General features: G+C 52.0%; 1 protein-coding gene across 1 annotated transcript in view; it reads left to right on the top strand.

Annotated features, from left to right (window-relative positions):
* The window catches only part of MED26 (mediator complex subunit 26), a 58,266-nt gene extending 43,945 nt beyond the window's left edge, over window positions 1–14,321 (top strand). Inside the window, exons 2-3 of the mRNA XM_079114988.1 lie at window positions 11,153–11,227; window positions 11,795–14,321. Coding sequence (XP_078971114.1) covers window positions 11,153–11,227; window positions 11,795–13,450 — 1,731 coding nt within the window. The 3' untranslated portion in view covers window positions 13,451–14,321. The remainder of the gene's footprint in view (window positions 1–11,152; window positions 11,228–11,794) is intronic.
* The last annotated feature ends 318 nt before the right edge of the window (window positions 14,322–14,639 follow it).

Here is a 14,639-nt window from a genome sequence, read left to right as displayed (position 1 = left end):
AACCTGTGACCAGCTGACTGGCGCCCTGACTTCCTCATTGGGGAAGTAGCATAGTATGTGCATTAAGGACCTATGGTCTCAGGGGATACCTTGGTATGACAAGAGATGCCCAGGCAGTACGTACCACCTGCCCTGCTACCCCCAGTAACTAGAGCTTGTTTCTTCTTGGGAATGCTAAGGTACTGTGAGCTCCTTCTGTGGAACCTTCATGGTGTACTTGTCCTCCCAGCTGTCCTTTCCCTCATCCCCAGATGTCCCCTCCCCTCAGGAGGAGTATGTGGACACATTTCTCAGTGAACTGTGAAGTAGAGTCCAGCTTCCATCCAGGAAAGTGCCCAACTTGTTTTACATTTGAATGAATGTTATAAATTGAACACCCCACCCCCATAACCCTCACCTGGGTCCAAGAGCAGTGCAGTCTCCAGAAGACATTCTGTTGTAGTCTCCCATCTCTCCTCTCTTCTGACAGCTATCACTGTTGAGAAGTCTTACTTGCTTTTTTTTAGTGGGAGTCCTGAGTTACTGGGGATTGAACTCAGGGGCACTCTGAGCCACACCCCCAACCCTGTTTTGTATTTTATTTAGAGGCAGATTCTCATTGAGTTGCTTAGCGCCTCACTTTTCCTGAGTCTGGCTTTGGACTCATGATCCTCCTGCCTCAGCCTCCTGAGCTGCTGGGATTACAGGCATGTGCCACCATGCCTGGCTCTTACTTGATTTTGAGCTTTCAGTCCAATATAAAATGTGTTCTTTTGTGCCTGGCTTTTTCATGGGACGCTCTTTGGGAATTTATCTTTAATGTTGTGTTCAGTAGTTCATTTGCTTGATGGCCAGTGGTCAGACTATTATATTTTTATCTGATATACTTGTGTGGACAGTTTCTGGTTGGGGTTTTTTGAGAACAACTGATCCAACCATCTTTGGTGCACATATGCCCATGTTTCTTTTAGTACTGTCTTCTTGGGTCAAGGTGTGAGTGCCCATTCTCCTGTTCCCTGGGTAACAGTGTCTTTGGTTCTTCCCATAGTGGGTTTTGTTTCAGGAACGCCTGCTGAGAAGGTCCCTGTGCTGACTGCCATCCCTCCAGCTCCACTTAGAACTCAGAAACTGCAGGGCAGATGGGGGAGGGGTGGCCTGACCTGAGCCCATCCAAACAAGTCTAGTCATGTGACAGGCTTTGATGACTGCATGATGACCTTCCTTCCTAAACAACTGTAGTGTGCCAGACACTGCCTTAAGTATTCATGTATGTGTTTTGTCACCCTCTCAAGAGCCCTGAAGGAAGCTTTCAAAATGGTCCCACTTAGTACATGAAGAAACAGCAGCATAGGTGGGCTCAGAGCTGCCTGTGACCACCAGCTGCAGAGCCGTCCTGGCATATCCTGCTCTGGTATACTCCTTACAGAGTTCACACAGCTGGCCTCAGTGGTCTGATGGCCACTACTGGTTGGGGCAGATGCAGTCGAATGTTTAATTACTTTTAGGACCTGGTTTAGTTTATGAATCTCTTGGTCAGATTCCTATCCTGTAAAATGGGCACTAGAATTCCTTGCTGCTTAGCCCTCAGGTTTGACACCTCACTTTGTCAGCGTGGGACCCTGCTCAGTTTCTGTACGTCTTGTCCCCACGCTTTGAACAGACTTGGTTACCCCATGAGGAGTGCCCTGGAGAGTGAGACCACCAGATGTTGCATATCATTTATTTGTCTGTAGCACAGCGACCTCTAAATACTTGCCAGTGGTGTCCTGGTCTTCATTTTGGGGTATGGTTGCTTTGAGATTTGAGCTTAAGCCCTTCTAACAAAGGATAGGTCCTTGTCTTCCCCGGTAGTTCCAGGCTCCTGCCCCAGGTTCCCAGCAGCCTATATCAGGGCCCAGTGGTGGTCTCTCTCTTGTTGCTTCTGTTTTGACTGGCCGTCTCCACCCACACCTCAGAACTGACCACAATACCCATTCCCCAAATCCAGGGGGGCCTAGAGTTGGTGGAGCACTTGCCTCTAGTCAGGGCTGAGAACACATTTGGCGAACCAGGCACACACCTGTAATCCCAACGACGTGGGAGACTCAGGCAGGAGGATGGCAAATTAAGACCAGCCTGGGCAACTTAGCAAGACATAAAGTGGAAAGGAGAGAATGAAAGTTTGGGGACTCGGTGACTGCTGAACCCCTCCTTCTCTGCTGTATGCCAGCCTTTCTCACCACAGCAGTCAGAAGGGAGTTCCTGCTGGTGCCTCAGGCCCTGGGATTCCTCCTTCTTCCTTGGGTGATCATGGGGTGTAGTCAGGGCTCTGTGTGCTGCCTGCACCCTGTGTGGTGTTTCCCGTCTCCTGGACTGAGTCGTGGCAGGTGATGGCATGCTCTGCCTGTTGGGGCTCTACAGGCTGTTGCAGGGTCTATGAATGCAGGATAGTCAGGGAGATGTGGACAGGGACAGGCCACTTGGATGAATGACTGCTTCTAAGGGAGCAGGCGGACCCTGATGATGGGAAGTGCTTTCACAAGTGGTGGTTGTGGCTTTGGGGCTCTCTGCCTCATTGTCATTCTTCCTCTAAAAAGCCATGAATGGGAAACTTTGCCCAGTGGATGTGAAGCTCCCATGGGGTTCTGGTGGACGAAGGACCTGCAAGACTACAGGAGACTGAGCAGAGAGCACTAGGTGACATCTGCCAAGGGAGGTTCCTCTTGCTCCTGCCAGGTGAGGCAAAATGGAGCCAGGAGGCTACATCTTCCAGAGCTGAGAAGGGAGGATGGAATGGGCTGGACTCTCTCACATGGGCCACTTCTTGCATGGACTTGCAGCAGAGGCATTGTGGGAACAGAAGTGTGGAATTTGTCAGAAGCAGGAAGACTTGCTGAAAATGGTGCAGCTAGGACCATATCACAGACAGGTGCACCCACCACAGCCCCATTTCATTCACTCGTGTGGCCTCAACAGACACTCCTGGATGGGGGTGGGGGTGTTGGGTGCCTCAGCTGGATATGACATTAGAATTCTCAGAACATTGGAGGCTCACAGACTGCTTGTTTCTGGGTGCCATCTGTAGCATGTTTTGGTTTAGAAGAACAGCTTGCTGATGAATACTTCCAGAGTCTTCTGAGCTAAGCAGAATTTTTTGTAAATTCTTGTCTAGACCATTTTGTGTTTAAAAAAAAAAAAAAATGATGATGACAATGTCCATGTTGTTGGTTTTAAAATGAGCCTGTGTTTACAGGGACTTTGCAGTTGAGACCTTACCAGGTGCTACTGACCTGACCCACTTTGAGTCTTAAGGAGCAGGTTGTGGAGGCTGCATTGTCTGTATGTGGGCCCAGAGGCTGCCAGAGCCATACCGCCCACTACCCAGAATGGCCAGCAGAACTAGCCAGACAGTGAGTGTGGGGTGGAGGGGTACAAAACTGTCTTGTCAGCCTTGAGAGGCCACACTTGGTGTCAACTGTTGTGACCCTTGGCTTGGGTAAGTGTTGTATATGGACGGTGGCCCCTGCTCCCTGGCCATGGCTCTTGGGCACCCTTGGGGGAAAGGCAGAAACAGTAATGAGACCATCCAGAGGTGGCCTTTGTAACCTGTGCATTTTCCTGCCACAGCAGATTGGGAAGAGTATGTATGCAGAGCCAACATACTAATTTGGTACATCCCCAACCTCACCTAGTAAAGCACCAGATGGGCCAGCTCTGCATGGCTGGCAGAGCCTGTACCAGGCCAGTGGGAAATCCCAGCCTGCCACCTTCTAACTGTGACCCACCGGGACCTCCATGATCTTCCTAGACTCTCAGTTTCCTGTCTCTGAAGTGGGGTGAGGACGAACTTGACCCATGGAAATCCCCAGCAAGTGGTGGTCATGTGTGAGTTAGGCTAGGGTGGGCCTGCCCTGGCTTGCCACCCTTGGGTCCCATTAGTACCCAGACCTTGGGGAGTACAGCAGCTTGCCACCACAGCAGCTTCAATCCTGAGAGATCAGGGGTTTCAGGCATGGCAGGAACCTTTGAGCTGTGGAGGGAAGGGAGTGATGCATCGAGGGAACACTTACACTCCAAGACCCAGCGTCTTTCTTCCTTTTTCAGTCTAAGACTGGAAATCCCCCACAGGGTATTTGCCCACACACCCCAAATAGAGCAAGCAGAGGCTGCTCAATGGGAAGGCTGCCCCACCACACAGCCCCAGCTTTGAACTCAGACCCAGCCATCCTTTCACAGAAGAAAGACACAGGCGTGTAATGAGGCCCAATTGAAATATTTTTCCCGTAGAGTTTTGGTTTAAAGGTGATTCCGTATGCCCTGTTGAAGCATTTCTTCTGAAGTCTGGTCTTCTGCACCTTGGAAAGGCTGGAAGAGTGATTTAGTTCCCTAAGGTAGCCACAGGCCAGCATTTGGGGGAAGCCTGGGAAGAAAGTTCTGAGTGGCCTGTCCTGTAGCTCAGTTGCGGCCAGAGGATGGTGGGTCACAGATGAGCCAGGAGTTTGTGCTGGCAGAATTGGGCAGGGCATGCAGCAATGGCTGTGCCTGCTTTGCATTACTGTTGGCTCTGGTCCATATTTCTGCTCTACTGGGTTAAGGTGACCTAGTTTGCACCCCTCTGTTAAATGCCCCCAGACCTTGGCCCCCTCTTCCTGACTTCGCACTTTACACACACACACACACATACACACACACACACACACACACACACACAGTAGTGTCCTCAGTCCCCAAGGAAACCTCCTGAAGAGGGCAAGGGCTTCTTCCCTCATTCCAGAAACCTGGGGCACCCTTCTCCCTGCCCCTGCTTGCTGACTCCTCCCTGCTGGTCTTGGCAGCCCTGAGAACCTGGCTGTGGCTGTCCTGGGCTCCCTCCAAGAGCAGGCCAGGCCTTTCCCTGCACAAAGGAGCTGTTGAATTACTGCTCACCCCTAGTTGGGGCTGTGTGTGGGCCCCTCTCACAGGGAGGCATGAGGGCCACCTCTGAGTTGACCCCTGGTGAGAAGCTGTTGGAGGCTTTGATAGCTAGCTCCCCTTTGCAGCCCCAAGAATGCATGCAGAGTGCAGTTTTTGCCCTGGGTCTGTTGAGCGGCAGCTCTGAGGGAGATGTGGTAAGGAACTCCTGGGGTCTCACCAGACAGAACAGACCATGTAGCTTGAACCAAAGGTTAGGAGGCTCCATATAAGGCTCACTGTGGAGGAAGGTGGTCTTCTACCCACCCTCAGCCTTTACTTCCCCACACAGCCAGATGGTGGGAGTATGAAGCCACTGTGATGAACTGGAAATAATTATTTGCTCATTTCACCTCTACATACCTGTCAGTTCCTTCTAGAGCCAATGAAATCTCCATCCAAATGCTAGGAAATAGGCAAGCTTTCTAACGTGCAAATTTCAAGTAAAAAAGCAGAATAAAGTAACTACTTCATTTCAGTAGATAGAAACTCAGAGGCCATCAACACTGTTTCCTCTGTCCCTTCCTGCCACCCACACCCAAGTGGATTATTTGGTAGCAAAGTCCACATTGCATCATCTATTCAGGAAATAGTCTAAGGCCTGTCATAGAAGATGAGGATACATGGTGTATCTTCAGTGGTTTCCTTAGACTGTGCATTGGTTCATCATTGCACCCCGTGACCCCAGAGTATGTGGAGATTCTGGTCTGAGCAGGAGTCGGGGCACCCATTCACATGGCTTCAGTCATCCAGCTGCTTCATAGAGGTGCTGTCCCCACTGGGGCTTTCGTCTGTGCATGTCCAGCCTTACCTCCTTGAATTTGCTGCAGGGTAAGCAGTGGATGTCATTGTTTCAGCTGACTTGAGTTGAGTTAGCACAGGCTAAGAGCCTCTCTAGGGAGAAAGGTGCCAGCCTTTTTGGAATCCTTTCTGAGGATGTACCCTTGGTTCTCTACAGTAGGACAAATAAATGAGAGCTGTGTGGTCCTGGGTGAAGAGTTGTTCCCTGCCTGCCCCCAAGCATGTGTCCCTAGAGCATCCCTAAGGTGTTACGTTAGTCAGCCTCCCATTACTGTAACAAAATACCTGACATGATTAACTTAAAAGGTAGAGAGGTTTCTTTTGGCTTAGTTTCAGAGGTTCCAGTCCATGGTCAGTTGGACTTGTTGCTTTTGTTCTTGTGGTAAGCAGTACATCATGACAAGAGCATGTGGTGGCAGAAGCTGCTTTACCTCATGGCAACTAGGAAGCAAAGATAGAAAGAGGAGGGGCCAAGGTGCCAATATCTCCTTCAGAGGCATTCTCCCAATGACCCCATTTCCTTTCACTACTTCCCTCCTCCTGAAGGTTCCACTACCTCCCAGTAATGACACAGACTGGGGATTCAGGCTTCAACACATGGGCCTTTGTGGGATATTGAAGATCCATATGACAGTTGGTGTGAATGAGGGTATGCCCTCAGTGTGGGCACTCTGCTGGTGGGGGCCTGTGTGCCAACGGCCCAAGACTATCGCTCCCACTTGATCTCTCTGAGATTCCAAAAAAGAATGGGATTGACATTCCCTTTTCTATAGGCCCACATGTACCTAATTGTGCCTCCTGGACCTCCACTCTAAATCCCGAAGTGCCCAGCATGATGGTTAAGAAATCAATTCCATCAAATTTTTGTTCCAGGTAGCTGGGCAGTACCTGCATGTGCCTGTGGGTCACAGGCAGACCCACCTACTAAACTTCCTGCCCTGCCTTTGGAACAGGTATTTTGGGGTTCCCACCTCCTTCCCCAAGTGCTCCCTGCTGGCCCCCTGCCCAGGCTCTGCAGTCACCCTCCCCTATTCGGATACCATTGCCACTGGCACTGCCTGCTGACCCACTGCCATGGTGCCTTACCCTGTAGACATTCAGGCATCAGTGTGCACGAGACAAATGCCACCACACTGGGGGCTCCAGGGCCAGGCCATTATTTATCTCCAATTAAAAAGCAAATCAATGCAAATAAGTGTGCTGGAACAGCCACTGTTGGTGAAAGGAGAGGCAACGATTGGCCCCATGCCCTGTTGAGAAAATACAAGTAGATCCTCATCTACCCAAGGAGCCCTAATGAATGAATGAGAGCTTGCCCCTCACGTGGAAACCCTGCTCCTTTTGGGAAAGCCATTGGCAGAGTGGTTGAGAGTTTATTTTGGGACTGAATCCTAGAAGGGAGAAAGGGCCATGGTTGTGCCAGGCTATTCAAAGCAGCATGAGGCTGCAACTGGCCCTGAGGCCACTGATGTGGACCTGAGTGAGCCCACAGAACTTCCATAATGCCACCCTTTGAAGGCAGCAAGAGAAGGAACAGTGTCTGTGCTGATTAAGCTTGAGTACATTTCCATAAAGGTAGGTACAATGAGTGACCCCGAATAGGACCAGGTTGGTGGTCTGTTGAGGCAGGGGCAGGTTCAGTTCTTAAACAGTCGTGAAAGTTGATAGCAGACAGGTTGTGTCAGAACCAGTTCAGGCCCCTGGGTCTGTTTTGCCTCCCGGTGTCTCTCCTGTGGAATTTTCAGGTCTGTCCCCTCTCCAGGGTTTTAGTGCAGTCTCATCATCTCCCTGCCCATCCTCTGACTCTTTCCTGATTCCCAACTTGGAGGTCCAGGCAGACGCATTTGTTCTTTCCCATCCTTTACTGACCTCCAAGACTGCCTTTGTTTGCTGGCATGCTGCTCTTGCCACAAGCATTCTCACCCCTCCCCCTGTGACTTCTCCCTGCCCTGAGGGTCCCTGCTGGCCTTTCTGAGACTAAACAGGAGCCTCATTTTGAGGGGGCAGGTTTCCAGGCACCAGGATGAGGAACCAGCTCACGTTTTGCTCCTGTGGGACCCAGTGCTGGTTTGGGTGCCAAGCATTCTCTAGGACAGACTGATCATCTGTGAAAAACTCTGTGGGGCTGTCACATTTCTGAAGCCTTTCGTCGGCATGCTCCCCCCCTGTTAGGCCTGGTGGGGACAAGGACTTAGGGAACCTTCACTCCATTGCACAGGATCCTCTTCCTGGTCCTTGGGGCCTGACCCTAGAATGCCTGGTGGTACTCCCCACAGTGCTGAGAGCTCCTGGCACCACAGCCTCAGGGCGGGAAGAGCAGGACAGGGTGTAGCAGCTACCCTTTGCTTGTCCTCAGCCTAGTTGGTAGTACTGGCTGCCTTCTAGCTCCCAGGGGCCCACCCTCTTCCAGGGGTTCTTCAGGTGAGTGGCCTGCATGCAAGATATGGTGGGGGATGGGGAGGTATGCAGAAAGGCGTCCACAGAAAACAAAGGCTTTTTAAAAGCAAGGCCTCCTGGAAGCTGAAGGCCCCTCTCTGTACACTCTGAGCTGAGGGCACATGAGCACATGGACAGGGCCCTCAGACCTTCACCCCATGGCCTCAACTCCCACACAGCTTCCAGGAGGGGCTCCCTGAATGGCTGTTGGTTCAGCAGAGACTTCTGAGGCACCACCAGCTCATTGCCAGACCCTGGGATTGCCCAGGTGTTCTGCCTCCTCCCTCCTTTCTCGTAGCAGGATGGTGTCTGCTCAAGGACAAGGACACTCTGTACCGCCAGGCTAGCTGGGCCTGGGCAGCATTCCGCTCTTTGAGGACTGCTGGTTCAGGAGTATGTGGGTACCCAGGGCTCTAAATATACCAGGGTGAGATCACTAGGGTGGAGACGAGGCCATGTGGCAAGCCCAGGAGGTCCATGACAGGAATCCCAGGGTCATGGAGCAGTTGGCCCTTCGGGACTGACCTCCTCACTGCCCAGGCTTCTCTTGCATTGAATCTCGCTCATCACGTTACGGATAGTACAGGAGCAGTTGTGTCTCCTGTCAGGTCACCCCACCCCTTGACACAGCTTGAAGCAGATGTTTTAGAGCAGTTTGAACAGACCTAGCCCCAGACAAAAACATCAAAAGCAGCGGGGTCTTTGCTAAGGAATGAATTGGTTCATTGGCAGAGGGATAGCTTTGTAAAAGCACTGTTGGCAGCATGGGAAGCCACAGTCATTGTTCTGTGGTCACTGTGCAGCTTCACATCAGAGGAGACACACATTCTTTGCCTTCAGCTGGAAATGGGGCAAAATATTAGGAAAGCTAGGAATACATGAGGCCAGCAAGATGTCCACATGCTAGAATCTGGAACCGGGCAGGTGCAGCCTCACAGGCAGACATGGCTAAGGTTACAGACTGGAGGAAGGGAGATGATCCTGGATCTTCCCCGCAGGTCTGGGATCTGTGATATGATGATGCCTCAGCCCTTGCTGGCATTGAAGATGGAGGGAGGGCCATAGCCGAGGATATAGTACCAGGATCCTAGCCCAGGGAGACTGGACCAAACTTCTGGCCCCCAGAGCCTGAGATGATAAATGTGTGCTGTTCAGGCGGCTAAATTGGTGATAGGAGACTAACACCACAGTCTTGCAGGATGTGGAAATCCTCTTTTCCACCCTGCTCTGGCTCCTAGTGGGAATGCAGTTGGTGCATCCTCCTTGGGGGCCAAATGACTGTCCTTCACAAACCCAGGACCTGCTGCTCTTGTGCCTGCTGGTGTATTAGCATGGAATTGAGTCTACCACAGATGTTGATTGCAGCCTTGTTTGTAATGGCAAGAATATAAGTCCTGTGTGCTCGCCCCCCACACCCACCCCAGCATCAATGTACAGCCTTCCATCGGCTGGAAGGTACAGCTGAGCCAAGTAAGAGGTCTGTTTGATGCTGGATGTTCTGATGTTAAGTGAGAAAAAGCAAGGCATAAAGCCATTGCTGGCTTGCTTTGACTTCTAAATGTGTTAAGTGTATGTACGTGCCTACTGTATGGGATATTTTGGGGAAAAATACAAGGAAACACTACAGTGGCTGGATAGGGATGTGGTTTTCATTTGTTTCGTGTGCAGTGTCAGTGTGCTTCGGGAGGTTGGTGTAATATGCCCACTGTGTGAATCTCATGAAAGCGGGGGCTTTTGGGGGCTGTTTCCAGCCAACCTGTCAGAAACCTGTAGCTGCTCGAGGCAGGTGGCTGGCCTGTAGGAGTTCTTTATTCTGCATCCAGATCCTTCACCAGGTAGGTTTTGGCAAGGTGTCCAAACCATGTCTTAAAACCAGAAGTTCTTCATTTTGATGAAGTCCAGCTTCACTGGACTGTCTAGAACGTTTATTGTTTTGGGCTCCTAAGAAGAAACATTTGCCTATCTCCAGTTTGCAGGTATTCCCCTGTGTCTCTTTTAGAAACTTTAGAGTTGTAGCTTATACATTTTTTATTAATTTTTTAGTAGAGTAGTATATTCCTTCAACTCCTGGTGGATGCCTGTGTCATTACATTTGGCTAGCACGTCCTGCTCTGTTTGGGGTCATTTCCTGGCTCACATAAGCAGGAGTTTCCTTAGCATGCGAGATCACTATTAACAACCAAAGACATTGGAGGCAGTGGACTTTCTGTGTCATCTCTATCTCTGTGCAGCGATAATAGTAGCATCTGCATCATGGGCTTGTTGTAAATATTGAGTAAGTTAGTGATATATGGAAAGTGCTCAGAACAGAGCTGACTCATAGCTAGATCAAAAAAGGGATAGGGTGCATTCTCCCTGCTGCTGGTAAAGTCCAACAATTTCTAAAGTGCCCAGTACCCAGGACTAGCTGGCATTACCATCACTGCCAGTTGGCACATATCCCTTTGTGAGTTCAGTTTACACTCTCCTCGTAAACCAATAAAGCTCGTCACTGGAGCTAACATCGCCTATTTTGTAACAAATGCAAAGGTGCTGGTCCGTGCTGTCCATTCTTTCTCCTTGTAGGCTGCATCGCTGCCCAAGTGCTTGCTGTGTGTTCAGATTCACACCCTTAGGACTTTGTGGCCTGTCTTCTCCCAGTTTGTGATGTTTTGCTTTTTATGGTGTATTCAGATGAACTTTTAAAAAAAACCTTGTTAATGTCATCAAATTGATTGGTTGGGGGGTGCTCATCTTTTGTTTTGAATCTTTGTGCATTTTTTCTTCTGAGAAGTCCTTCAGCCCCCACACCCATGAGGTGGCAGAGCAGAGTTCACCTCACATATCAGGAGCAGGTCTCATTTCATAGCATCCTGAGTGTCAGTTGGGTTGGAGAGGGGTTATAAACATGTGTACACCTCAGGGTGGACAGTCCTGGGAGCAGGTAGGAGGCTTCCCCGAGTGGGAGTGGGCTGACCAGCCTTCTAGGGGAGAAGACATGGCCTGACACGTGACTCTTGTTCTGCAGATCCGGAACATGGTGGCGGTGTTGGAAGTCATCTCCAGCCTGGAGAGATACCCCATTACCAAAGAGGCACTGGAGGTGAGTACCTCAGCCCAAGCCTGGAATCCCAGGCAGAGTGGGGAAGCAAGAGCAGCCTCAGCTATGTTTCCTCACTAATTACCGGAGGCCTTCGGAGGACAGAGTGAGGTCATGTGCCCAGGATCTCAGGCTTCCCATGCAGCACTGCAGGAATCGGGTGTTGCTAATTCCTGACCCATTCCTTCCACACCTTGCACACCTTGGCCTGTGCTTGGGGAGGCATCAGTGAGTGGCACTGTCCCTGGCCCTCCATTTGAGGACTGGTTTGCAGGTGTCCTCACAGTGGCCTTACCCATAAAGTTTCCAGGCACCAGGAGGCTGTGTGACAGTGCTTCTGAGAAAGCTGCCTCTTGCCCTGGAAGGTTAAGGTCTGAGGACTGCCTTTGAGAATTTATATCATCACAAAGGACCAGAAATCCCCATTTGTGCCTGGGAAGCTGGCAGTTTGGGGGTCAATGGGAAGGAGTCATTTCAGAGCCGGGGGCACTTCCCTCTCTCTGTGGCTCAGCTCCCTTTTCATGGGGAAGTCCCTCTCCTAAAAGTGTGTCACTCTCTCTGTTGTTGTAGGAAACTCGACTCGGGAAGCTCATCAACGACGTTCGCAAGAAAACCAAGAACGAGGAGCTCGCCAAGCGGGCCAAGAAGCTGCTGCGCAGCTGGCAGAAACTCATCGAGCCGGTGCACCAGAATGAGGCAGCTCTACGTGGGTTGGCAGGGGCCACTGGCTCAGCCAATGGGGGTGCCCACAACTGCCGGCCGGAGGCAGGGACAGCTGGCACACCCAAGAGCATCCATGACCTGAAGAACCGCAATGACATCCAGAGGTTGCCTGGGCAACGGCTGGATAGGCTGGGCAGCCGCAAGCGCCGAGGGGACCAGCGTGACCTTGGACACCCTGGGCCACCTCCCAAGGTTTCCAAAGCTAGCCATGACCCCCTAGTCCCCAACTCGTCCCCACTTCCCACCAATGGGATCAGTGGGAGCCCAGAGAGCTTCCCCAGCCCCCTGGATGGCAGTGGGCACTTGGGCTCCGATGGCAGCCGCCTGGAGCCTAGTGAGAACGACAAGCACAGCAGCAAGATCCCTGTCAACACCGTGCGGCCCCACACCAGCTCCCCCAGCCTGGGCAAGTCCCCCAGCCCCTGCTTGCAGACGAAGGCTTCAGTGCTGCAGCAGCTGGACAGGGCGGAGGAGACTCCAGGCCCTCCCCACCCCAGGGGTGCCCCTCGCTGCTCTTTCAGCCCCCGGAACTCACGGCACGAGGGCTCCTTTGCCCGGCAGCGGAGCCCATATGCACCCAAGGGCTCTGTGCCCAGCCCCTCACCACGACCCCAGTCACTTGATGCCACACAGGTGCCATCACCGCTTCCACTGGCCCAGCCATCCACACCCCCTGTGCGGCGGCTAGAGCTGCTCCCCAGCACGGACAGCCCTGTGCGCTGGCTGGAGCAGCCCGAGGGTCACCAGCGACTGGTGGGGCCAGGCTGCAAGGCAGGGCTATCTCCAGCTGAACCCCACCTGTCACGGGCAGGCTTCTCCCCAGACTCCTCCAAGGCAGACAGCGATGCTGCTTCCTCTGGTGGCTCGGACAGTAAAAAGAAAAAGAGGTATCGACCTCGAGACTACACGGTGAACTTGGACGGGCAGGTGGCTGAGGCGGGGGTCAAGCCTGTCCGGTTAAAAGAGCGGAAGCTCACCTTTGACCCCATGACAAGACAGATCAAACCTCTGACCCAGAAAGAGCCAGTGCGGGCAGACAGCCCTGTGCACACAGAGCAGCCACCCAGGACAGAACTGGACAAGCAGGAGGCCAAAGCTAGCCTCCAGAGCCCCTTTGAGCAAACGAACTGGAAGGAACTGTCGCGCAACGAGATTATACAGTCCTACCTGAGCCGGCAGAGCAGCCTGCTCTCCTCCTCAGGTGCGCAGACCCCAGGGGCTCACCACTTCATGTCTGAATACCTGAAGCAGGAGGAGAGCACTCGGCGAGGGGCCCGGCAGCCACATGTGCTGGTGCCTCATGGGCCGCCCACGGACCTCCCTGGGCTCAGCCGAGAGGTAACACAGGACGATCTTGACAGAATCCAGGCCCGCCAGTGGCCAGGGGTGAACGGGTGTCAGGACACACAGGGTAACTGGTATGACTGGACGCAGTGCATATCGCTCGACCCGCACGGTGACGACGGGCGGTTGAACGTTCTGCCTTATGTCTGCTTGGACTGACAGCCCCGTCGGCCACAAAGTGCATTCCCACCTTGCAGTAGCCAGGGCGGGCAGGTGGCTGGGCCCAACTGCCTCTAGCAGTTGGCAACCCAGGAAGTCCAGCCCAGGCGGGAGGGGAGGGGGCAGGAGTCACGCGGTCTCTGCGCTCTTCCCTCCAAACTCCTCCTTTTGTGAAATGCTGCTACCAGTTTACTAACAAAATTGCAAAGGAAGGACCGCGCAGAAGGAAGGACGGCAAAGTGAGTTCAGAACTCTATAGCAAACCAGCTATAAAAAGCGTTAGTCCCCCTATCCCGGAAGAGGTGCAGACACTCTCCAGCACCTGAACACTGGGACCTCAGTTGCAGGCAGGCACAGAAAACCTGTGGGAGAGGTTACATCTAACACAGCGACAGACGCATGCATCTCATCTCTGTATTTTCTGTTCTTTGATTCAGCCCAGTGTCTGTGAGACAGCGGGCTGCGCCTCAGCCTGTTCGCACCCCACCCAGCCACTGGCCAACCAGTGTTTTCCATCATGTGCTGGAAGCTTCTTGGCTGCGGCAAGCCACTGGCATCAGGCAGGCCGGCCAGTGGGCCAGCCAGCTTAACCCACACTCCATGGGCATCCACCCATTTGTGTCCGGTTTCAGTTAAAACCCAGTTCTTAAAGAAATGCTGCAGAAATTTAAGTTTTCTTGAGTTTATTTTCATCCTTTCTTCCTTCTGACCACCAGCCAAATAAATTTCCTTTCCTTCTCCCTTTTCTTTTTCCTTCCTGCACATACCTAGAAAATTTCACCCTCTGGAGCGCCACCCCCCCCCCCCAAAAAAAAAAAAAGTAACCGCGGGTGCTACTGGTGTGTAAGCTGTACTGCTGGGCAAGAGGGGAGACCTGTCTGTACGCTGGAAACACTCATAACCATTCCTTTAGATTCGTTTGCCTTATGGTTATTTGTCATAAACGCGATTTGCAAAAACAAGGAGCCTTAGTGAATGTACAGTACCTAGACTTCTGTGTTCTCAGGACGCAGAAGGGAGCAACTTTGCTATTTGGTCCAGTAAGTGGACACCTTGTGATATAAATGTGGAAATAAAAAAAAAAAAAAAAAAAAAAAAAAAAAAAAAACATTTGCACAACCAGCCGGGAATCGTTTCTCGTTTGAATCTTCACCAAATCAGTCCTGTCCTGGATTATGGCTTAGACAGG

Source organism: Sciurus vulgaris (assembly GCF_902686455.1).
Source record: "Sciurus vulgaris genome assembly, chromosome: 16".
Classification (NCBI taxonomy): Eukaryota; Metazoa; Chordata; class Mammalia; order Rodentia; family Sciuridae; genus Sciurus; species Sciurus vulgaris.
This window is presented reverse-complemented; position numbering and strand designations above follow the sequence as displayed.